We start from the raw sequence: 27605 nt of genomic DNA, 5'->3' as shown, positions 1-27605 counted from the left end.
TCCCTGTCTCTCCCTGTGTCTCTCCCTGTGTCTCTCCCTGTGTCTCTCCCTGTGTCTCCGTCACCTGTGTGTGTGTCCCAGTGTCTCGCCTTGGGCAAGCTTCACGGGGGGGCGCCACCCGCCCGCCCCGCCCCTCCCCCAGCGAGGTGCCACCTAGCCTGGCACGGGCGCCGCAGGTCACCCGCAATCACCTTGGACGAGGTGATTGTGTTGTCTCGGTACGAGTGCTGCACGTAGGGTCCCGGCGGGAAGCCATCCCCCACGTGGATGGAGCGGAGGTCGACCGGTGGAGCGGATCTTCTCAGCCCCTGTGGACACGCGGGGGTGGGGGCGGGCGGGACACGGGGGACAGGGAGACATGGTGAGACAGTGGGACACACACACACAGGGAGACACGGGGACACGCACACGGCGAGATGCAGGGAGACACAGCGAGACACTGGGACACACACACACAGGGTGACAGGGGACACAGGGGAGAGACACAGGGAGAGACACAGCGAGACACACAGGGTGACACAGGGGAGACAGGGGGACACAGGGAGAGACACAGGGAGAGACACAGGGAGAGACACAGGGAGACCCACAGGGAGACACACAGGGAGAGACACAGGGAGAGACACAGGGAGAGACACAGGGAGAGACACAGGGAGAGACACATTGGAGAGACACAGGGAGACACACAGGGAGAGACACAGGGAGACACACAGGGAGACACACAGGGAGAGACACAGGGAGAGACACAGGGAGAGACACAGGGAGAGACACAGGGAGAGACACAGGGAGAGACACAGGGAGAGACACACAGGGTGACACAGGGAGAGACACAGGGAGAGACACAGGGAGAGACACAGGGAGAGACACAGGGAGAGACACACAGGGAGAGACACACAGGGAGACACAGGGAGAGACACAGGGAGAGACACAGGGAGAGACACAGGGAGACACACAGGGAGAGACACAGGGAGAGACACAGGGAGAGACACAGGGAGAGACACACAGGGTGACACAGGGAGAGACACAGGGAGAGACACAGGGAGAGACACAGGGAGAGACACAGGGAGAGACACAGGGAGAGACACACAGGGAGAGACACACAGGTAGACACAGGGAGAGACAGGGAGAGACACAGGGAGAGACACAGGGGAGACACACAGGGAGAGACACACAGGGAGACACAGGGAGAGACACAGGGGGACACAGGGAGAGACACAGGAAGAGACACAGGGAGAGACACAGGGAGAGACACAGGGAGAGACACAGGGATAGACACAGGGAGAGACACAGGGAGAGACAGGGAGAGACACAGGGAGACACAGGGAGACACACAGGTGAGACACAGGGGGACACAGGGAGAGACACAGGGGGACACAGGGACAGAGACACAGGGAGACACACAGGTGAGACACAGGGGGACACAGGGAGAGACACAGGGGGACACAGGGAGAGACACAGGGGGACACAGGGACAGAGACACAGGGAGAGACACAGGGGGAGACAAGGAGAGACACTGGGACAGAGACACAGGGGGACACAGGGACAGAGACACAGGGAGAGACACAGGGAGAGACACAGGGAGAGACACTGGGACACACACACAGGGTGACACAGCGAGAGACACAGGGAGAGACACAGGGGGACACAGGGACAGAGACACAGGGAGAGACACAGGAGGAGACAAGGAGAGACACTGGGACAGAGACACAGGGGGACACAGGGACAGAGACACAGGGAGAGACACAGGGAGACACAGCGAGACACTGGGACACACACACAGGGGGACACAGGGTGACACAGCGAGAGACACAGGGAGAGACACAGGGGGACACAGGGACAGAGACACAGGGAGAGACACAGCGAGAGACACAGGGACACACACACACACAGGGTGACAGGGTGACACAGCGAGACACTAGTTTTTTTTACCTTTCTGTGTTAAGGTGTTCAAACACTTACGTGAAGCCACTGCATTAACCCACACACGGAAACTTGTGGCGAACATGAAAACACACGTCTCTGATGATAAATGATGCACCGTCTTTGAAACTGATGGACCTTCTACCTTCACTTCCCGTCGACGCTCTACAATGAGCCACCGAGAACTTCATTGGCAGCGATGACGGAAGAATGCGGAGTTAAAGGATTTGTGAGAGTTGTTAAAGGATTTGTGAGAGTTATTTAAAGGGTTTATTCAAGGAGTTGCTGTTGTTGGTGGACGAGTGGTTGGACGAGTGGTTAGATTAGTTATTTTTTTTAGTTAGACGAGTTGTTAAAAAAAAGTTGTTAAAGGGCGTGTTAAATGATTTGTTAGATGAGTTGCTAAAAAAAAATAAACAAACTATAATTCAACATCAACACCGGTTGAAAAACTGTCGCTCGTAAGGCCGCGGCCTAGTAGCACCGCCGCGCATCCTCGGTCTAGCCTAGCGGGCCCCGCGGGACTCGCGAGCGAGGTGCCGGCTGGGGCCGAGCCAGTCAAGGGTGGGGTGTCCCGTACCAGACTGGCGAGGATTCGCTCCAGCATGGCCCGCGATGCTCGCGCATAACGAGACGAGAGGGAAGCGCGGAGGGACCGGAGGCCCAGGGCCCGAGAGGAGGAGGCGGAGGAGGCGGCGGTGAGGAACGCGGCGAGACGGGGGTCGTGGGGAGCCCCTCCTGGGGGAGACGCGGCGAAGACACCGGAGTGACACTTCCGGGTACGGCGGGGAGAGGGGGGGGTGGAGCTGGGTGGGCGGGGTCTAAGATTGAGGGGCGGGACCACCGACCCCCCCCCACCAAACCCCCTCCAACCACGCCCAACCCACCGCCACCCAAATCAGCCACCTAAACCACCCCTAATGCATGGGAGGGGCTAGTGGATAAGGCTCGTGGATGAGTGGGAGTGGCTATTGGATACTGGGCGGGGCTAGTTGATGAGAGTGGCTATTGGCTACTGGGCGGGGCTAGTGGGTGAGTGGGTGTGGCTATTGGATACTGGGTGGGGCTAGTGGATGAGTGGGAGTGACTATTGGCTACTGGGTGGGGCTAGTGGATGAGTGGGAGTGACTATTGGATACTGGGTGGGGCTAGTTGATGAGAGTAACTGGGTACTGGGTGGGGCTAGTGGATGAGTGGGAGTGACTATTGGCTACTGGGTGGGGCTAGTGGATGAGTGGGAGTGACTATTGGTTACTGCGTGGGGCTAGTGGGTGAGTGGGAGTGGCTATTGGCTACTGGGCGGAGCTAGTGGATGAGCAGGAGTGGCTATTGGCTACTGGGCGGAGCTAGTGGATGAGCAGGAGTGGCTATTGGTTACTGGGTGGGTCTAGTGGATGAGTGGGAGTGACTATTGGTTAATGCGTGGGGCTAGTGGGTGAGTGGGAGTGACTATTGGTTACTGCGTGGGGCTAGTGGGTGAATGGGAGTGGCTATTGGCTACTGGGCGGAGCTAGTGGATGAGCAAGAGTGACTATTGGCTACTGGGTGGGGCTAGTGGATGAGTGGGCGTGACTATTGGCTACTGGGCGGAGCTAGTGGATGAGCAGGAGTGGCTATTGGCTACTGGGCGGAGCTAGTGGATGAGCAGGAGTGACTATTGGCTACTGGGTGGGGCTAGTGGATGAGTGGGCGTGACTATTGGCTACTGGGCGGAGCTAGTGGATGAGCAGGAGTGGCTAATGGTTACTGGGCATGGTTCATGGATATTCTTTGGGTCTTTTGGGAAAGTCACGTAGATAAGTTGAAAGAAAACAATAAAAAACATTTTTTTTGTTTTTTTCGGTAAAGTCACGTATAAATAAGAGATAATAAAATAACATAATAACGTATGACGTTTCGGTTGCAACACAAGCAGCCATCATCAGGTACAGAAGAGCTAAATTTACGAGACAGGAAACACATAACCCCAGATGTATATACAGACACCCAAGTAGGGGGGGAACTAACACAGATACAACAGGGGACACAGAGAATCACATCAAACAAACAGGGTTTAGCAAATTTTGGAAACCATATAAAGCAACACAGACGGTCGGTCAAAACACAAATAACGCATAGTCTGGTTGATTACGCTATTTCAAAGATTGCTAAATTGTAAGTATGAAATTAAAAATACAGACCGCGCACACACACATAGACATCCAAGTAGAGCGAACCAGCACACAGACACGCACACAGTGAAGTCGCCTTAAATAGGCAGAGAAGGTAAGGCTGAGAGACAATGGGAAAATTTAGCATGAAGTATGCATGGAGCAAAGTGGGGGCGCCAGCAGCACACACTCGGAAACACCAAGGCCCACACACAGGCAGAGGACAGCACAGAGACACAAACCCAAGCCAAGACACAAAGGCAGATACACAAGCGGAGACAACACAAAGACACAACAAAAACAACTACGACGTTTCGATCACAACGCAACTACAGGCGATCGTCATCGGGATACGAATCCCTGCAGTCGGCCAACGCCTTCAGTGAAGGCTCGTCAAACGCGGCGTGCGAAACCTGCAGCCAGCCCCGGAGAACGTTCCAGCGCCGCGACCAGCACGGGACAGGCGCAAGGAGATCCTCGCCGACTCGAAACCGCGCCAGGGGCGTCGCCGGACGTCCGCTATCGACCCCGCCGCCCGTTCCGCTCGCGCACCCGTAACGAACGAGGGGGGAGATCGCGCCTCATCGCCATCGGCCTTTTATTTGATAAATACGGAGCGCAGGCCACGCGTTCGACTCCTCGCCCGAGCTCGGCGGACTTGGCCCGACCCAAATCGTCGTAATCGATCGATCGCCGGGGGCGGCGGGGCGGCAGGGCCGTAAAGCACGGCGGCGACCGGGGGTTCGACTCCCAACCCCGGGCGAGCTTTCCATGGATCGGGATCACCGTTGGTACGGGGCTATTTCAGTACAACACAATGGACAAGCAAGTACAAGATCACGTGGCTCGCAGATTGTACGTCGATTCCCACCTCCCCCCCCCCAGCCGCCACCACCACCACCACCACTTTGCACAAGCGTGGTCATCACATCGACGCCTCTGCATAAGGAACGAAAACAGGCGGAGGGCTTCTCCACAAATGTGGCTGTCGCCTGACAAAGCTGGTGGTTGTAATGACTGGCGAAACGTCACGATACTCAAGACTGTAAACGTTGTGGCTCTCCAACACACAACCGGTTAGTGCTGTGCTAGTGACGAATTGGCCGCGTTCTGTTCACGTGACAAACCCCCTTGCTAACAACAGCCAATTCGTAAGGTTTGTCACGTAAATAGAACATGCCAATTCGAGACTAGTACAGCTCCCACAACACACACCCGGTTAGTGCTGTGCTAGTGACGAATTGGCCGCGTTCTGTTCACGTGACAAACCCCCTTACTAATTGGCTGTGTCGGGTGGTGGCGGCTTTAACGACACAACATTTATATATTCACGCGATCGAACCCAAATAAAACACCAGTATCATGAGCTTATATTGGAGTTTGTAGGTTCTGCCAGTGGGGTTGGCGGGGGGGGGAGTGTGGAGTGTAATGAGTGTGAGCGATTGCTACCGTGCGGGGCACCCCCAGTGGCAGCTGTCTCTGCGCAGAACAAGACGAGCAGGCGTTCGTCTGCCAGTAAGGGGGGGGGGGGGGGGGGGGGGGGTTGGCGGGTGGACGTTGCCATGCGGCAGACGACCCAAGTTCGAAGGACGGCGAACACCTTGAACCGGTCCGGGGCCTCCCTTAGGTCGACTCGGTCCGAAGTGAGTACCCGGTGCGGCGCGCGTTGGGGCACGGCTTGGCCGCGTGCGGCGCGAAAGAAGTCCCAACGGAAGTAGCCGGGGGCCACACGGGCAGGGGCGTGGTGGGGGGCACCTTTGCCTGCGTCTCTGCGTGCCGTGCGGGTGCCGTGTGTCCGTGTGCCGTGTGTCCGCGTGCCGTGTGCAGAGTGCCGTGGGTGGGTGCTCGGTCGGGCGACGCCACGGGTTCTTCGGAGCCTCGGCCCTCGTCAGTCGAGCACCCTGCGGGCGCCTCGCGCCACCTCGACGCGCGTCAGCTCCTCGTCCCACTGCACAAACTGACGCGACAGCAGCAGCAGCTGCTCCGTGGTGGGGGGGGGGGGCGGGGGTGTGTGGGGGGCAGCAAAGGGCAGCAACGGTTGTAGCACGGGTGGCAAGTGGACAGTATAGGAGTGGCAAGTGGACAGTATAGGAGTGGCAAGTGGACAGTATAGGAGTGGCAAGTGGACAGTATAGGAGTGGCATGTGGACAGTATAGGAGTGGCAAGTGGACAGTATAGGAGTGACATGTGGATAGTATAGGAGTGGCATGTGGACAGTATAGGAGTGGCAAGTGGACAGTATAGGAGTGGCAAGTGGACAGTATAGGAGTGGCAAGTGGACAGTATAGGAGTGACAAGTGGACAGTATAGGAGTGGCAAGTGGACAGTATAGGAGTGGCATGTGGACAGTATAGGAGTAATATGTGGACAGTATAGGAGTGGCAAGTGGACAGTATAGGAGTGGCATGTGGACAGTATAGGAGTGGCAAGTGGACAGTATAGGAGTGGCAAGTGGACAGTATAGGAGTGGCAAGTGGACAGTATAGGAGTGGCATGTGGACAGTATAGGAGTGGCAAGTGGACAGTATAGGAGTGGCAAGTGGACAGTATAGGAGTGGCAAGTGGACAGTATTGGAGTGGCAAGTGGACAGTATAGGAGTGGCAAGTGGACAGTATAGGAGTGGCAAGTGGACAGTATAGGAGTGGCATGTGGACAGTATAGGGGTGGCAAGTGGACAGTATAGGAGTGGCAAGTGGACAGTATAGGAGTGGCATGTGGACAGTATAGGAGTGGCATGTGGACAGTATAGGAGTGACAAGTGGACAGTATAGGAGTGACAAGTGGACAGTATAGGAGTGACAAGTGGACAGTATAGGAGTGACAAGTGGACAGTATAGGAGTGACAAGTGGACAGTATAGGAGTGGCATGTGGACAGTATAGGGGTGGCATGTGGACAGTATAGGAGTGACAAGTGGACAGTATAGGAGTGGCATGTGGACAGTATAGAAGTGGCAAGTGGACAGTATAGGAGTGGCATGTAGACAGTAGTGGTACGTGGACAGTATAGGAGTGGCATGTGGACAGTATAGGAGTGGCATGTGGACAGTATAGGAGTGGCATGTGGACAGTATAGGAGTGGCAAGTGGACAGTATAGGAGTGGCATGGGGACAGTATAGGAGTGGCATGGGGACAGTATAGGAGTGGCATGGGGACAGTATAGGAGTAATATGTGGACAGTATAGGAGTGGCAAGTGGACAGTATAGGAGTGGCAAGTGGACAGTATAGGAGTGGCATGTGGACAGTATAGGAGTGGCAAGTGGACAGTATTGGAGTGGCAAGTGGACAGTATAGGAGTGGCATGTGGACAGTATAGGACTGGCAAGTGGACAGTATAGGAGTGGCAAGTGGACAGTATAGGACTGGCAAGTGGACAGTATAGGAGTGGCAAGTGGACAGTATAGGAGTGGCAAGTGGACAGTATAGGAGTGGCAAGTGGACAGTATAGGAGTGGCAAGTGGACAGTATAGGAGTGGCAAGTGGACAGTATAGGAGTGGCATGTGGACAGTATAGGAGTGGCAAGTGGACAGTATAGGAGTGGCATGTGGACAGTATAGGAGTGGCATGTGGACAGTATAGGAGTGGCATGTGGACAGTATAGGAGTGGCAAGTGGACAGTATAGGACTGGCAAGTGGACAGTATAGGACTGGCAAGTGGACAGTATAGGAGTGGCAAGTGGACAGTATAGGAGTGGCATGTGGACAGTATAGGAGTGGCAAGTGGACAGTATAGGAGTGGCATGGGGACAGTATAGGAGTGGCATGGGGACAGTATAGGAGTGGCATGGGGACAGTATAGGAGTAATATGTGGACAGTATAGGAGTGGCAAGTGGACAGTATAGGAGTGGCAAGTGGACAGTATAGGAGTGGCATGTGGACAGTATAGGAGTGGCAAGTGGACAGTATTGGAGTGGCAAGTGGACAGTATAGGAGTGGCATGTGGACAGTATAGGAGTGGCAAGTGGACAGTATAGGAGTGGCAAGTGGACAGTATAGGAGTGGCGTGTTTGCAGTATAGGAGTGGCAAGTGGACAGTATAGGAGTGGCAAGTGGACAGTACAGGAGTGGCAAGTGGACAGTATAGGAGTGGCAAGTGGACAGTATAGGAGTGGCAAGTGGACAGTATAGGAGTGGCAAGTGGACAGTATAGGAGTGGCAAGTGGACAGTATAGGAGTGGCATGGGGACAGTATAGGAGTGGCATGGGGACAGTATAGGAGTGGCATGGGGACAGTATAGGAGTAATATGTGGACAGTATAGGAGTGGCATGTGGACAGTAGTGGTACGTGGACAGTATAGGAGTGGCAAGTGGACAGTATAGGAGTGGCATGTGGACAGTATAGGAGTGGCAAGTGGACAGTATAGGAGTGGCAAGTGGACAGTATAGGAGTGGCATGTGGACAGTATAGGAGTGGCAAGTGGACAGTATTGGAGTGGCAAGTGGACAGTATAGAAGTGGCATGTGGACAGTATAGGAGTGGCAAGTGGACAGTATAGGAGTGGCAAGTGGACAGTATAGGAGTGGCGTGTTTGCAGTATAGGAGTGGCAAATGGACAGTATAGGAGTGGCAAGTGGACAGTACAGGAGTGGCAAGTGGACAGTATAGGAGTGGCAAGTGGACAGTATAGGAGTGGCAAGTGGACAGAATAGGAGTGGCAAGTGGACAGTATAGGAGTGGCAAGTGGACAGTATTGGAGTGGCAAGTGGACAGTATAGGAGTGGCAAGTGGACAGTATAGGAGTGGCGTGTTTGCAGTATTGGAGTGGCAAGTGGACAGTATAGGAGTGGCAAGTGGACAGTATAGGAGTGGCAAGTGGACAGTATAGGAGTGGCAAGTGAACAGTATTGGAGTGGCAAGTGGACAGTATAGGAGTGGCAAGTGGACAGTATAGGAGTGGCAAGTGGACAGTATAGGAGTGGCGTGTTTGCAGTATTGGAGTGGCAAGTGGACAGTATAGGAGTGGCATGTGGACAGTATAGGAGTGGCAAGTGGACAGTATAGTAGTGGCGTGTTTGCAGTATTGGAGTGGCATGTGGACAGTATAGGAGTGGCAAGTGGACAGTATAGGAGTGGCAAGTGGACAGTATAGGAGTGGCAAGTGGACAGTATTGGAGTGGCAAGTGGACAGTATAGGAGTGGCAAGTGGACAGTATAGGAGTGGCAAGTGGACAGTATAGGAGTGGCATGTGGACAGTATAGGGGTGGCAAGTGGACAGTATAGGAGTGGCAAGTGGACAGTATAGGAGTGGCATGTGGACAGTATAGGAGTGGCAAGTGGACAGTATAGGAGTGGCAAGTGGACAGTATTGGAGTGGCAAGTGGACAGTATAGGAGTGGCAAGTGGACAGTATAGGAGTGGCAAGTGGACAGTATAGGAGTGGCAAGTGGACAGTATAGGAGTGGCAAGTGGACAGTATAGGAGTGGCGTGTTTGCAGTATTGGAGTGGCATGTGGACAGTATAGGAGTGGCATGTGGACAGTATAGGAGTGGCAAGTGGACAGTATAGGAGTGGCAAGTGGACAGTATAGGAGTGGCAAGTGGACAGTATAGGAGTGGCAAGTGGACAGTATTGGAGTGGCATGTGGACAGTATAGGAGTGGCAAGTGGACAGTATAGGAGTGGCAAGTGGACAGTATAGGAGTGGCATGTGGACAGTATAGGAGTGGCAAGTGGACAGTATAGGAGTGGCAAGTGGACAGTATAGGAGTGGCATGTGGACAGTATAGGAGTGGCAAGTGGACAGTATAGGAGTGGCAAGTGGACAGTATAGGAGTGGCAAGTGGACAGTATAGGAGTGGCATGTGGACAGTATAGGGGTGGCAAGTGGACAGTATAGGAGTGGCAAGTGGACAGTATAGGAGTGGCATGTGGACAGTATAGGGGTGGCAAGTGGACAGTATAGGAGTGGCAAGTGGACAGTATAGGAGTGGCAAGTGGACAGTATAGGAGTGGCAAGTGGACAGTATAGGAGTGGCAAGTGGACAGTATAGGAGTGGCAAGTGGACAGTATAGGAGTGGCGTGTGGACAGTATAGGAGTGGCAAGTGGACAGTATAGGAGTGGCAAGTGGACAGTATAGGAGTGGCATGTGGACAGTATAGGAGTGGCATGTGGACAGTGTAGGAGTGGCATGTGGACAGTATAGGAGTGGCATGTGGACAGTATAGGAGTGGCAAGTGGACAGTATAGGAGTGGCAAGTGGACAGTATAGGAGTGGCAAGTGGACAGTATAGGAGTGGCAAGTGGACAGTATAGGAGTGGCGTGTTTGCAGTATTGGAGTGGCAAGTGGACAGTATAGGAGTGGCAAGTGGACAGTATAGGAGTGGCGTGTTTGCAGTATTGGAGTGGCAAGTGGACAGTATAGGAGTGGCAAGTGGACAGTATAGGAGTGGCATGTGGACAGTGTAGGAGTGGCATGTGGACAGTATAGGAGTGGCATGTGGACAGTATAGGAGTGGCATGTGGACAGTGTAGGAGTGGCGTGTTTGCAGTATAGGAGTGGCGTGTTTGCAGTATTGGAGTGGCATGCGGGCAGCACGCGGGGGTCACAACGGGGCGGTGGGGAGAGGTAGCACAGGCGGTGGAACGGGGGATCAGGGTTGCAAAGGCAGGGCCAGCAGAGGCGGAGGGGGAAGTGACGGAGATGGGGTTACGGCAGCCACAAGGGGGATTGTCGGGGAAGCGAGTGCATCGGCGATTGGGTGAAATCGTTCATCATCTACCACGGGTAGGGGCCACTGCTATATAACCACAGCTCTTTCCAGGAGGGGTCCCTGTCAGGTTGTCGTGGGGGGGGGGGGGGGCGATGATTGCCGCTCGTAGCGCGATCCAAATTGAGTGACGATTCGGCGGGACGGTTATTACGTAAATTTGGCACGCGGCAGCCAGCCGCCGCTCTTGCGAACGGCGTCACGGGGATTCTTTTGACGTCACGCCCTCCCGCGGGGGGGGGGGGGGGGGGGGGGCAGGCCGTGCGGCTCGGAGGTGCCGTGGGTAGGTCGGGGGGGTGATGGGGAACAAACGAACTGGGTAACGGGGGGGGGGGGGGGGGTTCATGACTACCGGCGGAACGTCACGGCCACTCGAATAGTCAATGTTGTGAGTTTATTACACTATACACTACACTATACACTGCACTACACACTGCACTATACACTACACGCTATACACTACACTATACACTACACTACACTATACTATTACACACTACACTATACACTACACTATACACTACACTATACACTACTATACACTACACTATACACTGCACTACACACTGCACTATACACTACACTATACACTACACTATACACTACACTATACTATTACACACTACACTATACACTACACTATACACTACTATACACTACACTATACACTACTACACACTACACTATTACACACTACACTATACACTACTATACACTACACTATACACTACACTATACACTACACACCACACTATACTATACACTACTATACACTACCCTATACACTACCCTATATACTGCACTACACACTGCACTACACACTGCACTACACACTGCACTACACACTCCACTACACACTGCACTACAGTGAATGCACCCCTCCGGAATGGCGCCTGTTGTTGTTTCTGCTGTTGTTGTTGTTTACCGTCCGGTTGTATTCCTCCACCAGCGTCTTCACCTCATTCTCCACCGCCGCACACTCGTCCTGCAAGGGCAAAGATCCCCCGTGCAGCCTTAACACACTGCTGGGGCAAGTGCTGTCAGCGAGTAGCGTCGCCTATGAAGGCTACCGGCACTGCGGCACACGAGGGAGTTGGGCAAACACGCGTGATGCTGAATCTAAATGTGGAGGGGGAAACCGGGAGGACCCGGAGAAAAATCCGCGCGGACCACGGGGAGAACGCCCCAAATGTAGAGGCATCGTCAGGTAAGCCAACGTCCTCCTGTATACCTGGCGAGGTAGTCAACATCTCATAGCCACCGTGATGATGATGAGAGAGAGAGACACGTGGAAATTCCAATGATACAGGCGTCAGGGTCGGGATCGAACCCACGACCTCCTGTAGACCAGGCGAGGTAGTTAACATCTCATAGCCACCATGATGATGATAAGAGAGAGAGACGCAGACTCCAAATATACAGCAGCAGCAGCAGGCATCGTCAGGGTCGAGATCGAACCCACGACCTCCTGTAGACCAGGCGAGGTAGTTAACATCGCCTAGCCACCGTGATGATGAGAGAGAGAGATGCGGACTCCACAAATACAGCAGCAGACATCGTCAGGGTCGGGATGGAACCCACGACCTCCTGTAGACCAGGCGAGGTAGTCAACATCTCCTAGCCACCGTGATGATGATGATGAGAGAGAGAGAGACGCGGACTCCACATAAACAGCAGCAGGCATCGTCAGGGTCGGGATCGAACCCATGACCTCCTGTAGACCAGGCGAAGTAGTCAACATCTCCTAGCCACCGTGATGATGATGATGAGAGAGAGAGAGACGCGGACTCCACATATACAGCAGCAGGCATCGTCAGGGTCGGGATCGAACCCACGAACAACCGTACACCACATCACACGCACAAACTCTCCTCCCAAAAGCGAGCCCCTCCACCGCCCCTCCACCGCCGTTCCCACGCCGCCCGCCCACTCACCTGCTGACGCACGTGGACCTGGGTGAGCGCCTGCAGCTGCCCCGAGTAGCCAGGGATCGCTGCACGACAGACGGACACGCACACACAACCACGGGGGTTTTCGCCGGGCATGCACGCACACACACACGCACGCACGGCACACACACACGCACGGCACACACGCACACACACACACACACGCACACACACACACACACACGCACACACACACGCACACACACACGCACGCACGCACACACACACGCACGCACGCACGCACACACACGCGCGCACGCACACACACGCACACACACACACGCACGTGCACACGCATGCACGCACACACACGCGCGCACGCACACACACGCACGGCACACACGCACGCACACACGCACGCACGCACACACACGCACGGCACACACGCACGCACACACGCACGCACACACACGCACGCACGGCACACACACACGCACGGCACACACGCACACACACACACACACGCACACACACACACACACACGCACACACACACGCACACACACACGCACGCACGCACACACACACGCACGCACGCACGCACACACACGCGCGCACGCACACACACGCACACACACACACGCACGTGCACACGCATGCACGCACACACACGCGCGCACGCACACACACGCACGGCACACACGCACGCACACACGCACGCACGCACACACACGCACGGCACACACGCACGCACACACGCACGCACGCACACACACGCACGCACGGCACACACACACGCACGGCACACACGCACACACACACACACACGCACACACACACACACACACGCACACACACACGCACACACACACGCACGCACGCACACACACACGCACGCACGCACGCACACACACGCGCGCACGCACACACACGCACACACACACACGCACGTGCACACGCATGCACGCACACACACGCACGCACGCACGCACACACACGCACACACACGCACGGCACCGATCCTCGCGTTCGGAGCGCGACGACGGGAATTTCTTTCAACCGCCGCGGTGAAGCAGCTTTCACGGTTAATGCACAACCGCAGCAGCAGCTGGAGCAGCAGTAGCAGCAGCAGTAGTAGTAGCAGCAGCAGTAGTAGTAGCAGCAGCAGTAGTAGCAGCAGCAGTAGTAGTAGCAGCTGGAGCAGCAGCAGTAGCAGCAGCAGCTGGAGCAGCAGTAGCAGCAGCAGCTGCAGCAGTAGCAGCAGCTGCAGCAGTAGCAGCAGCAGTAGCAGCAGCAGCTGGAGCAGCAGTAGCAGCAGCAGTAGTAGTAGTAGCAGTAGCAGCAGCTGGAGCAGCTGGAGCAGCAGCAGCTGGAGAAGCAGTAGCAGCAGTAGCAGCAGCTGGAGCAGCAGTAGCAGCAGCAGCAGTAGCAGCAGTAGCAGCAGCAGCAGTAGCAGCAGCTGGAGCAGCAGCAGCAGCTGGAGCAGCAGAAGCAGCAGTAGCAGCAGCAGCTGGAGGCAGCAGCTGGAGCAGCAGCAGCAGCTGGAGCAGCAGCAGCAGTAGCAGCAGCTGGAGCAGCAGCAGCAGCAGCTGGAGCAGCAGTAGCAGCAGCAGCAGCTGGAGCAGCAGTAGCAGCAGTAGCAGCAGCAGTAGCAGCAGCTGGAGCAGCAGCAGCAGTAGCTGGAGCAGCAGTAGCAGCAGCAGCTGGAGCAGCTAGTAGCAGCAGTAGTAGTAGTAGCAGTAGTAGCAGTAGCAGCAGTAGCAGCAGCTGGAGCAGTAGTAGCAGCAGTAGCAGCAGCAGCAACAGCAGCAGTAGCAGCAGTAGCAACAACAGCTGGAGCAGCAGTAGCAGCTTCAGCGGCGGCATTAACCGGGTCACGCCGCTGGGATTCGAACCGTGAGCCACCTTCAGCGAGCGGGGAATCCGCGCTGCCGCTGGTCCGGTGCTGGCGGCCACAACGCCCCCAAGCAAGCGAGCGGCGTGACTCAAACCTCTTCCAATCGAAGGCGTTCTCGCCCTCGTGAAACCGCCCAACCTGAAGATTCGGTTCCCTTCTTCACCCGGTTTTATTATTTAACCTCGCCTGCGTTTTTGCCCTGGCCAAATCTTGCAACCACAAGCTGGCCTACTTCCCGTCGTCCAATCAATCCCCAATTCCGTTGCACGCGCACTCAGAACCGGCGGCAATGCATTGCCTGTGCCGACATCGGCATCAATTCACCGATGAACTGCCTCCTTTCAGGCGATCACAATTTCTGCACGGACGGCTCATTCACTACGAGCGGGTGGGTGGCCACCAGCACCCGCGCCCCGCCGAGCGCCTTCCGTCTCCCCAGCGGCGATGTTTACACACCGCACCGGGTACTCGTTTGAGGCCGAGTCGACCCAGGGGGAGGCCCGGGTTACCGGTTCAGATGACAATCGTCACCGGCGGTGTCGGTGGCCGTGAGCGGGAAGCGAACCCGGGTCGCCGGGTTCGTAGCGCGGCGCTAACCCTGCGTGACGCTTCCGCGTGCGAGGGTCACGCAACGGATGCGACGTCAGAGCTTACTTGCCGCGCGAAAAATAAAACGCATCATGTGAGCTCCCCCTCCCCAATATAACGTTTGCATGGTGCACAGTCCTGCATGTCGGGGAGTACGCTCAACGTTTTGAACAGACGCACGCAATCACAGCTTTGCTTGCCTTTTATACGCATGTACGTGGAGGTCGATATATTTGCGCGTAGGTCAAAACCGCTGCGTGTCTCGGGCTCCGCTGAAGTACCTCCCGAGCGCGAGTGAAACAACGTTGTTCATAAAACCGTTCTGTGTGGTTCTATTCGGCGAAGTGACGTAGGTAAAAACAAATAAAAACAACAAAAATCCTCACGACGTTTCGGCCGCAACACAAGCGGCCTTCATCAGGTGAAGGGACCGGACTGTCCGGAGGGCAGCGCTGGAGTGAAACAGAGCCAAGCTCAGACCGCGACCTTTAAAGCTGCGTGAGAGTAATTAAGGTGCTAATTGTTTAAAAAAAAAAAAGACTAAACTTTTTTTTTAAGGGGTTGAATTGTAATTAGAATGAACGAAAAAAAAAAGCGACGTTAATTAATTTTTTGATTTAAAGCTTTCGTGACTGCAGTAATTCATATTTTTAGCTCTTTCGGCAAAGTCACGTTGAAGGGAAACAATAAAATAATAAAATATACATATAAAACAATAAAAATTCTCATCACCTGATGACGACCGTTTGTGTTATGGTCGAAACGTCGTGAGAATTTTTTTATTGTTTTATATATATTTTATTACTTTATTGTTTCCCTTCAACGTGACTTTACCGAAAGAGCTAAAAATATGACGTTAATTAACTTAATGGTCTCCGGGGAGGGGACGCTCATACCGTTGCCGGATGATTCCGGATGTGAACGCCGTACGGTGAGCGTTTTTGCTGTCGTTTTAAAAAAAAACCTCGCTGGAATCTGAAACATCTCAAGAACAACGAAAGACAGAACCCCATCGACGGTTCCCGCTGTCACTTCAACTGCCGTACAACGCGTTGTTGCAACGTCGAAGGGTTTACCGAGTGACACCAGGCACACAAAACGTGTTCCTCGCGGTAGATATTTGGCCGGCCTCGAAATGAAAGCTAGCCCGGGATTTTCTGATTTTTTTCTCGCTCTCTCTCTCTCTCTCCCTCTCCGGGTGTTTGTGGCCTAAGAAAGCGAACTGTGTGGCAAAAGTCAGCTCTCCCTACCTCGTCGGGAAGCACCCTCTAGCTAATGCTTAGACACGCAGATTAAGGGCTTCATTGACAACGGAAGATAATGATCACGTGCACGGCGAGCCACCTTGCAGGGACTGGCTCTCCAGCAGAGGAATCAGCTGCTCCACCTCCTCCAGCAGCCCCGCCTGGGTCTTTAACGTCGACTCTCCTGCACACGCGCGCACACGCGCACGCGGACACACACGCACACACACACACACACGCACACACACGCACACACACACACACACGCACACACACACACACGCACACACACACACACACGCGCAGGCAGGCAGGCACAACAAAGATAAAGATCCCCCATGTAACCATCTTGCCCCAGCCGACATCATTGATATGCGTGCGTGTCTCCGTGTGCGTGTCTCCGTGTGCGTGTCTGTGTGTGCGTGTCTGTGTGTGCGTGTCTGTGTGTGCGTGTCTGCGTGTGCGTGTCTGCGTGTGCGTGTCTCCGTGTGCGTGTCTCCGTGTGTGTCTCCGTGTCTCCGTGTGCGCGTCTCCGTGTGCGTGTCTCCGTGTGCGTGTCTGCGTGTCTCCGTGTGCGTGTCTGCGTGTCTCCGTGTGCGTGTCTGCGTGTGCGTGTCTCCGTGTGCGTGTCTGCGTGTGCGTGTCTCCGTGTGCGTGTCTGCGTCTGTGTGTGCGTGTCTGCGTGTCCCCGTGTGCGTGTCTCCGTGTGCGTGTCTCCGTGTGCGTGTCTCCGTGTGCGTGTCTGCGTGTGCGTGTCCCCGTGTGCGTGTCTCCATGTGCGTGTCTGCGTCTGCGTGTCTCCGTGTGCGTGTCTCCGTGTGCGTGTCTCCGTGTGCGTGTCTGCGTCTGCGTGTCTCCGTGTGCGTGTCTCCGTGTGCGTGTCTCCGTGTGCGTGTCTCCGTGTGCGTGTCTGCGTGTCTCCGTGTGCGTGTCTGCGTGTGCGTGTCTGCGTGTGCATGTCTCCGTGTGCGTGTCTGCGTGTCTGCGTGTGCGTGTCTGCGTGTGCGTGTCTGCGTGTGCGTGTCTCCGTGTGCGTGTCTGCGTGTGCGTGTCTGTGTGTGCGTGTCTCCGTGTGCGTGTCTCCGTGTGCGTGTCTCCGTGTGCGTGTCTCCGTGTGCGTGTCTCCGTGTGCGTGTCTGCGTGTGCGTGTCTGCGTGTCTCCACGTGTGCGTGTCTCCACGTGTGCGTGTCTGCGTGTGCATGTCTCCGTGTGCGTGTCTCTGTGTGCGTGTCTGCGTGTGCGTGTCTCCGTGTGCGTGTGTGCGTGTCTCTGTGTGCGTGTCTCCACGTGTGCGTGTCTGCGTGTGCATGTCTCCGTGTGCGTGTCTCCGTGTGCGTGTCTCCGTGTGCGTGTCTCCGTGTGCGTGTCTGTGTGTGCGTGTCTCTGTGTGCGTGTCTCCGTGTGCGTGTCTCCGTGTGCGTGTCTCCGTGTGCGTGTCTGTGTGTGCGTGTCTCTGTGTGCGTGTCTCCGTGTGCGTGTCTCCGTGTGCGTGTCTGCGTGTCTCCACGTGTCTGCGTCTCCGCAAGTGTGGCACCCGAGAAGACGATCTGGAGTTTGACGGAGTCAGGAACCGCAGGAGACGGGGACTGCCCAGGCTCCAGCACCCGCAGCAACTCATCCACTGACACACACGTGACACACACGTGACACACACGTGACGCACACGTGACACACACGTGACACACACACGTGACGCACACGTGACGCACACGTGACGCACACGTGACACACACACGGAAAGCATGGCACACAACGCATGTAAATGTCACACGTGGCGGCAAGCATGACACACACACGTGACACACACGTGACACACACACACACACGTGACACACACGTGACACACACGTGATGCACACACGGAAAGCATGGCACACAACGCATGTAAATGTCACACGTGGCGGCAAGCATGACACACACACACACGTGACACACACACACACGTGACACACACACGTGACACACACACACACGTTACACACACACAGCAAGCATGACACACACGTGACACACACACGGCAAGTATGACACACACACACACACGTGACACACACACACGTGACATACACACGGCAAGTATGACACACACACACGTTACACACACACACACACGTGACACACACAAGGCAAGAATAACACGCACAAGATAGACGCGGCAAGTATGACACACACACACGTGACACACACACACAGCAAGTATGACACACACACACGTGACATACACACGGCAAGTATGACACACACACGTTACACACACAGCAAGTGTGACACACACACACACACACACGTTACACACACACACACACAGCAAGTATGACACACACACACGCTACACACACACACGGCAAGCATGACACACACACGTTACACATACACGGCAAGTATGACACACACACACACGTTACACACACACGGCAAGTATGACACACACACATCACACACACATTACACACACACACACCCACACAGCAAGTATGACACACACACACGTTACACACACACGGCAAGTATGACACACACACATCACACACACGTTACACACACACACACACAGCAAGTATGACACACACACGTTACACACACACACACACGTGACACACACACGGCAAGAATAACACGCACAAGATAGACGCGGCAAGTATGACACACACACACGTCACACACACACACACAACAAGCATGCCACACACAAACGTTACACACTTACACACACAGCAAGTATGACACACACACACGTTACACACACGTTACACACAGCAAGCATGACACACACACACATCACACACCTGTTACACACACGTTACACACAGCAAGCATGACACACACATACGTTACACACACACACACACAGCAAGTATGACACACACACACGTTACACACACACACACACAGCAAGTATGACACACACACGTTACACACACACACAGCAAGCATGACACACACACGTTACACACACACACGCACACACGTTACACACACACACGTTACACACACATACACACGGCAAGCATGCCACACACACGTTACACACACACACATGACACACACACGGCAAGTATGACACACACACATTACACACACACACGGCAAGCATGACACACACACACGTTACACACACACACACAGCAAGTATGACACACATGTTACACACACACACACAGCAAGAATGACACACAAACGACACGCACAAGACAGACACGTCAAGCATGACACACACACACGTTACACACACACAAGCATGCCACACACACACACGTTACACACACACACACGTTACACACACACACACGTTACACACACACACAGCAAGTATGACACACACACACACACGTTACACACACACACATTACACACACACACAGCAAGTATGACACACACACACGTTACACACACACACACAGCAAGCATGACACACACACACACGTTACACACACACACAGCAAGCATGACACACACGTTACACACACACACGTTACACACACACACGTTACACACACACACACATACGTTACATACACACACACACACGTTACACACACACACGTTACACACACACACGTCACACACACACACGGCAAGCATGACACACACACACACACGTTACACACACGTTACACACACACGTTACACACACACACACGTTACACACACACACACACGTTACACACACACACACGTTACACACACACACACGTTCCACACACACGGACACACGTTACACACACACACACGTTCCACACACACACACGTTACACACACACACACGTCACACACACACACACGTTACACACACACGTTACACACACACACGTTACACACACACACGTTACACACACACACACACGTTACACACACACACACACGTTACACACGTCACACACACGTTACACACACACGTTACACACACACACGTTACACACACACACGTTACACACACACACGTTACACACACACACACGTTCCACACACACGGACACACGTTACACACACACACACGTTCCACACACACACACGTTCCACACACGTTACACACACACGTTACACACACGTTACACACAAACGTTACACACACGTTACACACACACACACGTTACACACACACACGTTACACACACACACACGTTACACACACACACACACGTTACACACACACACACGTTCCACACACACGGACACACGTTACACACACACACACACGTTCCACACACACACACACACACGTTACACACACACACGTTACACACACACACGTTACACACACACACGTTACACACACACACACACGTTACACACACACACGTTACACACACACACGTTACACACACACACACGTTACACACACACACACGTTACACACACACACACACGTTACACACACACACACGTTACACACACACACACGTTACACACACACACACACGTTACACACACACACACGTTCCACACACACGGACACACGTTACACACACACACACGTTCCACACACACACACACACGTTACACACACGTTACACACACACGTCACACACACGTTACACACACACACACGTTACACACACACACGTTACACACACACACGTTACACACACACACACGTTACACACACACACACGTTACACACACACACGTTACACACACACACGTTACACACACACACGTTACACACACACACACGTTACACACACACACACGTTACACACACACACGTTACACACACACACGTTACACACACACACGTTACACACACACACGTTACACACACACACGTTACACACACACACACGTTACACACACACACACGTTACACACACACACGTTACACACACACACGTTACACACACACACGTTACACACACACACACGTTACACACACACACGTTACACACACACACACGTTACACACACACACGTTACACACACACACGTTACACACACACACACGTTACACACACACACGTTACACACACACACGTTACACACACACACGTTACACACACACACGTTACACACACACACACGTTACACACGCACACAACAAGAGCGGTGCGATGAAAGGCAGGCGCGCGCACGTGCGCGGGGTTGATGCCCGGGATTCGAACCCAGCATTTAAGCGGTTCCCCTCCTCCGACGCGGCCATCCTTACGAACCCCCCTCACCGCCCTCCCCAGCGGCGTCCCTCACGTTTCTTGAAGAGGGCCCTCACACGCTCCCTCTTGCCCGCCGCCGCGTCCAACGTCGCCTGAATCTTCGTCAGGGCATCGATGCACTGCGCATAGAAAGGGGGGGAGGAGGAGGAGGGACAAAAACACCGCCGTTCGTGCCCCCCCCGCCCCCCCCCGCGACGTGAACGGTGGGCGCGAGCACGACCCCCCTCTCGCGACGGACCGAGCCGGTGACGTCTGCGTGCTCCGCCCCGGGCCGCTGGAGGCCCCGGGCCGCCCAACGAGCGGCTCAAGACGTGAGGGCCGCTAGCGCCGACAGGCAGGCTGAACCCGGCCGCGCCGACCCGCTCCTCCACGCGCATAGACGCGGGAGCGCCCAAACGGTGCCCGGATTATCCCCCGGTGGCTACCGATGCCCCAGCGGGGGTCTGGGATGCTACTTGCCGCCAATAAACCGCGGGTCTGGGATGCTACTTGCCGCCAATAAACCGCGGCTTGAATCGCTGGCAAATGAGATCTTCTCTCAAAACCGCTCTAGGGGAGGAGTTGTACACCACCACCACCACCACCTCCACCACCACCACCACGCCGCCCCGGCTGCCACCGCTATTCATTGGCGTGAAGTCAAATGGAATGTTTCGCCCCGGGTGACCGCTGCAAAGTATCACCTGTGTTTTGATTTTTAGCGCGCAGATTTCAAAGGTGCATTGAAGAATTTGGTGCTCCGACTGAATGCTCCTGTTGTTTGTGGAGTTACTCATGCAGCCAGCTATGGCTCTAGGGTTTGGTGTTGCGCGTTGTTTACGTAGTTTACTGTAAAAGAATTCGGTCGCAGTCCCTGCGATCACTGTTACGTTGCAATTATTGCTTTATTTTTGGGGGGGGATTTCGAAAACGTTTTTTTTTGGTTTGGACGCGTTTTGTTTTTGTCGTAGTACGGCGTTAAGACTGATGGCCTTAATCTAAGTTTTATTGTGGTTGTTGTGGTTGTTGTTTGACTTTGCATCCCACTGGGATTTTTTGCACACAGTGTTGGTGGTGTACGGTGCTAATATTTTGCTGTTTTTTTCCCCCATGGATTTTCTGTTTGCACAGTCACACACAAAGTCACTTAAAGATGTTTTTCTTGTTCGTGTTTTGTGTTTTTTTGTTTTGTTTGTTGTTGCGGTTGCACCCGACTCAAGGGCCGAATGGCTCACGGGGCTATTCCAAAATAAATAAAATGAAACTGAAAAAAATAAACTGAAAATAGCTAGATATGCCAGGAGGTCCCCTCCCCCGCACTTTCAAGGGCCCCGTGCTAAATGCTTTCAACCTATCAATTCCGGTTCATCGATTCTGCACTTGCCCTATTACTGCAGTACTACACTGCGCATTTAACGTTAGTGACGTGTCGTATTATTTGGGCTGTATGGCAAATGAAAAAATACAATTACTTTCCCATGCAAGTAAAAAAAATATGCGCGTGTTTTAATATTGATGTTTTTTTTTTAATTTGGGGCCCCTTTAAAACAACAGTGTTAAAACAACAATATTGTTTTTTCTACATACGTGACTCTACCGAAAAAAACCAATGAGTAATTTTACGCAGTCACGAAAGCTTTAATACTTTACTAATGTGCTACGGGCCCCGCACGAGCTTCATCCGGCACTGGTGGTGCCCAGGTACCCACAACAACAGGCTGCGACCGCCACTAAGTGGCGGTGAAGCCACCACGACGCCTGTACCAGCCTAGGTGCACTCTTGAGGCCACGCAAAGTGTCGAAGGGCTCGCTGCTGGCAAGAGGAGGTCACGGGACAGACCCAGCAAATGCCACGGGTCGGCTGGCTGAGATGACCGGTAGATGCACCACCAGCTGTACCCCCCCCCCCCCTACTGTGCCAGGCTAGGTGCAGGAGAAGGTCACGGGACAGACCCAGCAGGTGCCACGGGTTGACTGAGATGACCGGTAGATGCACCACCAGCTGTACCCCCCCTACTGTGCCAGGCTAGGTGCAGCAGGAGGTCACGGGACAGATCCAGCAGGTGCCATGGGTCGGCCGACTGAGATGACCGGTAGATGCACCACCAGCTGTACCCCCTACTGTGCCAGGCTAGGTGCAGGATGGAGGTCACGGGACAGACCCAGCAGGTGCCATGGGTCGGCCGACTGAGATGACCAGTAGATGCACCACCAGCTGTACCCCCCCTACTGTACCAGGCTAGGTGCAGGAAGAGGTCACGGGACAGACCCAGCAGGTGCCATGGGTTGGCTGACTGAGATGACCGGTAGATGCACCACCAGCTATACCCCCTACTGTGCCAACTCGCTGCATTTTAGCCGCCCGGTGCTCCGCTCGTTGTTGTGAGCGTCGCTCCTCTGCCCTCCGCTGTTGTTGCTGGCGGGGCAACTGCATCCCAACTGCCCTGATAGCAGCGTCCTTCACATTCACCACCACTATCATCATTACTAAAGGCAAATCTCCCCCGTGTAGCCTCTAACAGACTGTAGGGGCAAGTGCTGTTAGTAGCGAGTAGCAGCAGCACCTGTGAAGGTAGACGCAGACAAAGGTCCCCCGTGTAGTCTCTAACAGGCTGTAGGGGCAAGTGCTGTTAGTAGTGAGTAGCAGCAGCACCTGTGAAGGTAGACACAGAGAAAGCTCCCCCGTGTAGCCTCTAACAGACTGTAGGGGCAAGTGCTGTGAGTAGCGAGTAGCAGCAGCACCTGTGAAGGTAGACACAAAGCTCCCCCGTGCAGCCTCTAACAGACTGTAGGGGCAAGTGCTGTTAGCGAGCAGCACCTGTGAAGGCTACCGGCACTGTGGCACACGAGGGGGTGGGTTTGCCAGCACCACGCCCGACCGCCTTTGTCTCCCCAGTGACGATGCTTACTACACACCGCACCAGGTACTCATTTGAGGCTGAGTCAACCTAGGGTAGGCCCAGGACCGGTTCAGATAATCGTCACCGGTGGCGTTGGCCGTGAGCAGGAATCAAACTCGGTAAACGCTCGATGCGCAGCGTAGCGCTAACCACTACACTACCACCACCCACTCACATTACCCCTATCAGCAAAGACTCCTGCTGCAATCATGTCGTTACTGATGATGCTATTGATCGTCACAATGCTGTTGATGATGCTATTGATCGTCACAATGCTGTTGATGATGCTACTGATCATCACAATGCTGTTGATGATGCTATTGATCGTCACAATGCTGTTGATGATGCTATTGATCGTCACAATGCTGTTGATGATGCTATTGATCATCACAATGCTGTTGATGATGCTATTGATCATCACAATGCTGTTGATGATGCTATTGATCATCACAATGCTGTTGATGATGCTATTGATCATCACAATGCTGTTGATGATGCCATTGATCATCACAATGCTGTTGATGATGCTATTGATCGTCACAATGCTGTTGATGATGCTACTGATCGTCACAATGCTGTTGATGATGCTATTGATCGTCACAATGCTGTTGATGATGCTACTGATCGTCACAATGCTGTTGATGATGCTATTGATCGTCACAATGCTGTTGATGATCCTACTGATCATCACAATGCTGTTGATGATGCTATTGATCGTCACAATGCTGTTGATGATGCTATTGATCGTCACAATGCTGTTGATGATGCTATTGATCATCACAATGCTGTTGATGATGCTATTGATCATCACAATGCTGTTGATGATGCTATTGATCGTCACAATGCTGTTGATGATGCTATTGATCATCACCATGCTGTTGATGATGCTATTGATCATCACAATGCTGTTGATGATGCTATTGATCATCACAATGCTGTTGATGATGCTATTGATCGTCACAATGCTGTTGATGATGCTATTGATCGTCACAATGCTGTTGATGATGCTATTGATCGTCACAATGCTGTTGATGATGCTATTGATCATCACCATGCTGTTGATGATGCTATTGATCATCACAATGCTGCTGATGATGCTATTGATCATCACAATGCTGTTGATGATGCTTTGATCATCACAATGCTGTTGATGATGCTATTGATCGTCACAATGCTGTTGATGATGCTATTGATCATCACAATGCTGTTGATGATGCTATTTATCGTCACAATGCTGTTGATGATGCTATTTATCGTCACAATGCTGTTGATGATGCTATTGATCATCACAATGCTGTTGATGATGCTATTGATCATCACAATGCTGTTGATGCTATTGATCATCACAATGCTGTTGATGATGCTATTGATCATCACAATGATGTTGATGATGCTATTGATCATCACAATGCTGTTGATGATGCTATTGATCATCACAATGCTGTTGATGATGCTATTGATCATCCCAATGCTGTTGATAACGATGCTGTCAAAACAACAAACAGTTCTACGCTTCATATTCTTGGTTCTTTCGGTAAAGTCACGTAGAAGGGAAACAATAAAAATATAAAAACAATACAATTCTCACGACTGTTGCAGTCGAAACGTCGTGAGAATGTTGTTTCATATTTTTATTATTTTATTCTTTCCCTTCTGCGTGGTGACTTTACCGAAAGAACCAAGAATATGAATTCCTGCAGTCACGAAAGCTTTAAATCCAACGTTCTACGGTTACTTTGTAAGAGACACACCGGGAACCCACCCCTTCCCACGTCTGATCTCCCTACAGGGACCGAGGCACCGGGCGCGGCAAAGCGAGTCAGGCAAGCGAGTAGGCTCCGAGCCGAGCTAGGCCTCGACCGGGGTTTTATCCCGAAGCCTTTGCTGCTTTGGGCGGGTGGCAGCGGCACCTGGAGGCGTTTGGCGGGCGGCCACCGCAGAGATGCTGTCTAAACAAGAAAGAGTTGTACGTTTATTGGGAAGAAACACCCCCGGAACCGCCCCCCCCATGTCTACCCGATCTATAGGGACCGAGGCACCGGCGCGGCAAAGCGAGTCAGGCAAGCGAGTAGGCTCCGAGCCGAGCTAGGCCTTGACCGGGGTTTTAACCCGAAGCCTTTGCTGCTTTGGGCGGGTGGCAGCGGCACCTGGAGGCGTTTGGCGGGCGGCCCCGCAGAGATGTTGTCTAAACAAGAAAGAGTTCTACGTTTATTGTGAAGAGACACCCCCGGAAACTGCCCCCCCCCCCACCCATGTCTACCCGATCTACAGGGACCGAGGCACCGGGCGCGGCAGAGCGAGCCAGGCAAGCGAGCAGGCTCCGAGCCGAGCTAGGCCTCGGCCGGGGTTTTAACCCGAAACCGGAGCAGCGTTGCGGGGATTGCAGCGGCACCTGGAGGCGTTTGGCGGGCGGGCGGCCACCGCAGAGGGCGCGCTCCAGCGCCTCGATTCTCGCCTCCATCTCGGAGATATCGGCCATGGCGCGCACGAAGACAACACAGACACACAGACAGACACACAGACGCCTCAGGAGCAGGGTGGGGCTAGGCGGGGTGGGAGGGCTAGGCGGGATGGGAGGGGCTTGGCTGGATGGGGAGGGGCTTGGCTGGATGGGGAGGGGCTAGACGGGGTGGGAGTGGTTGGGAGGAGAGGGGGCGGGGTGGGGGGCAAGAAGTGGGGGAGGGGATGGGAGGGGCTGAGCAGAGGGAGGGCGGGGGACTGGACGGGGGAGGGGGCGGGGTGGGGGAGGGGCTGGTCGGGGGGAGGGGCTAAGCGGGGGAGGGGTTGGGCAGGGTGGCAGGGGCTGTGCTGGGCGGGTGTTGGGCGGAGTGGGGAGGGGCTTGGGGCAAGAGGGGGAGGGGCTAGGGAGTAGAGCCGCCATGTTGGTAAGGGGTTAGCGACCATTAGGATTTCTGCCGTAGCCGGCCCCGATTTAAAACAACAACAACAAAACTCAACGAGTGTGGCTTTGAAAGAAATATACAACGTATAACATTGGCGACGTTTCGGCCAATAGCCCTTTTTTTTTTAAAGCACCTATCGGAGCGAGAGTGAGAGGCAGGGGTTGAGCGCGGCCATGTTTGTAAGGGGGGGGGGGGTTGCTGGACGCTTGTGGCTGAGCCGTAAGAGCCCGGCTATCCGGGGGTGGTGTCGTTACCTCCGAAACATTTGCCGCA

General features: G+C 54.0%; 2 protein-coding genes across 4 annotated transcripts in view; both read right to left on the bottom strand.

Moving 5' to 3' along the window:
• Positions 1-2729, bottom strand: part of LOC116956795 (phospholipid-transporting ATPase IF-like) — a 120916-nt gene extending 118187 nt beyond the window's left edge. For 2 of the 3 annotated variants that reach the window (XM_076058001.1, XM_076058002.1), the window contains exons 1-2: positions 2498-2728; positions 192-308 (exon numbers count right to left, since the gene is read on the bottom strand). In XM_076058001.1, the coding sequence (XP_075914116.1) occupies positions 192-308; positions 2498-2524 (144 nt within the window). In that variant the 5' untranslated portion in view covers positions 2525-2728. Of the gene's footprint in view, positions 1-191; positions 309-2497 lie in introns of all 3 variants that reach the window. The other variant, XM_076058000.1, reaches the window with a different exon arrangement.
• A 1914-nt stretch (positions 2730-4643) lies between these two features.
• On the bottom strand, positions 4644-27001 carry LOC142907959 (dynactin subunit 3-like). The gene is made up of 7 exons (XM_076058003.1): positions 26822-27001; positions 21585-21669; positions 17938-18024; positions 16503-16586; positions 12719-12777; positions 11710-11769; positions 4644-6045 (listed from the first exon to the last, which is right to left on the bottom strand). Exons 1-7 carry the CDS (start codon positions 26906-26908, stop codon positions 5956-5958), a joined length of 552 nt encoding a protein of 183 aa, XP_075914118.1. The 5' UTR covers positions 26909-27001; the 3' UTR covers positions 4644-5955.
• Between the last annotated feature and the right edge of the window lie 604 nt (positions 27002-27605).

Source organism: Petromyzon marinus (assembly GCF_048934315.1).
Source record: "Petromyzon marinus isolate PM22_M1 ecotype Great Lakes invasive population chromosome 67 unlocalized genomic scaffold, UKy_Petmar_22M1.pri1.0 chr67_unloc.4, whole genome shotgun sequence".
Classification (NCBI taxonomy): domain Eukaryota; kingdom Metazoa; phylum Chordata; class Hyperoartia; order Petromyzontiformes; family Petromyzontidae; genus Petromyzon; species Petromyzon marinus.
Note: the sequence above shows the minus strand (reverse complement) of the source record. Positions and strands in the feature narration are given on the sequence as shown.

Bases quoted from the DNA above. Each gene is read 5' to 3' on its own strand.
- LOC142907959 (XM_076058003.1), bottom strand. From the start codon at position 26,908: ATGGCCGATATCTCCGAGATGGAGGCGAGAATCGAGGCGCTGGAGCGC. The intron at 16,587-17,937 runs GTGCCACACTTG...GCGCGTGTGCAG, and splicing joins ACTCCAGATCGTCTTCTCGG to GAGAGTCGACGTTAAAGACC. The intron at 11,770-12,718 runs GTGAGTGGGCGG...TTGCCCTTGCAG, and splicing joins AGGTCCACGTGCGTCAGCAG to GACGAGTGTGCGGCGGTGGA.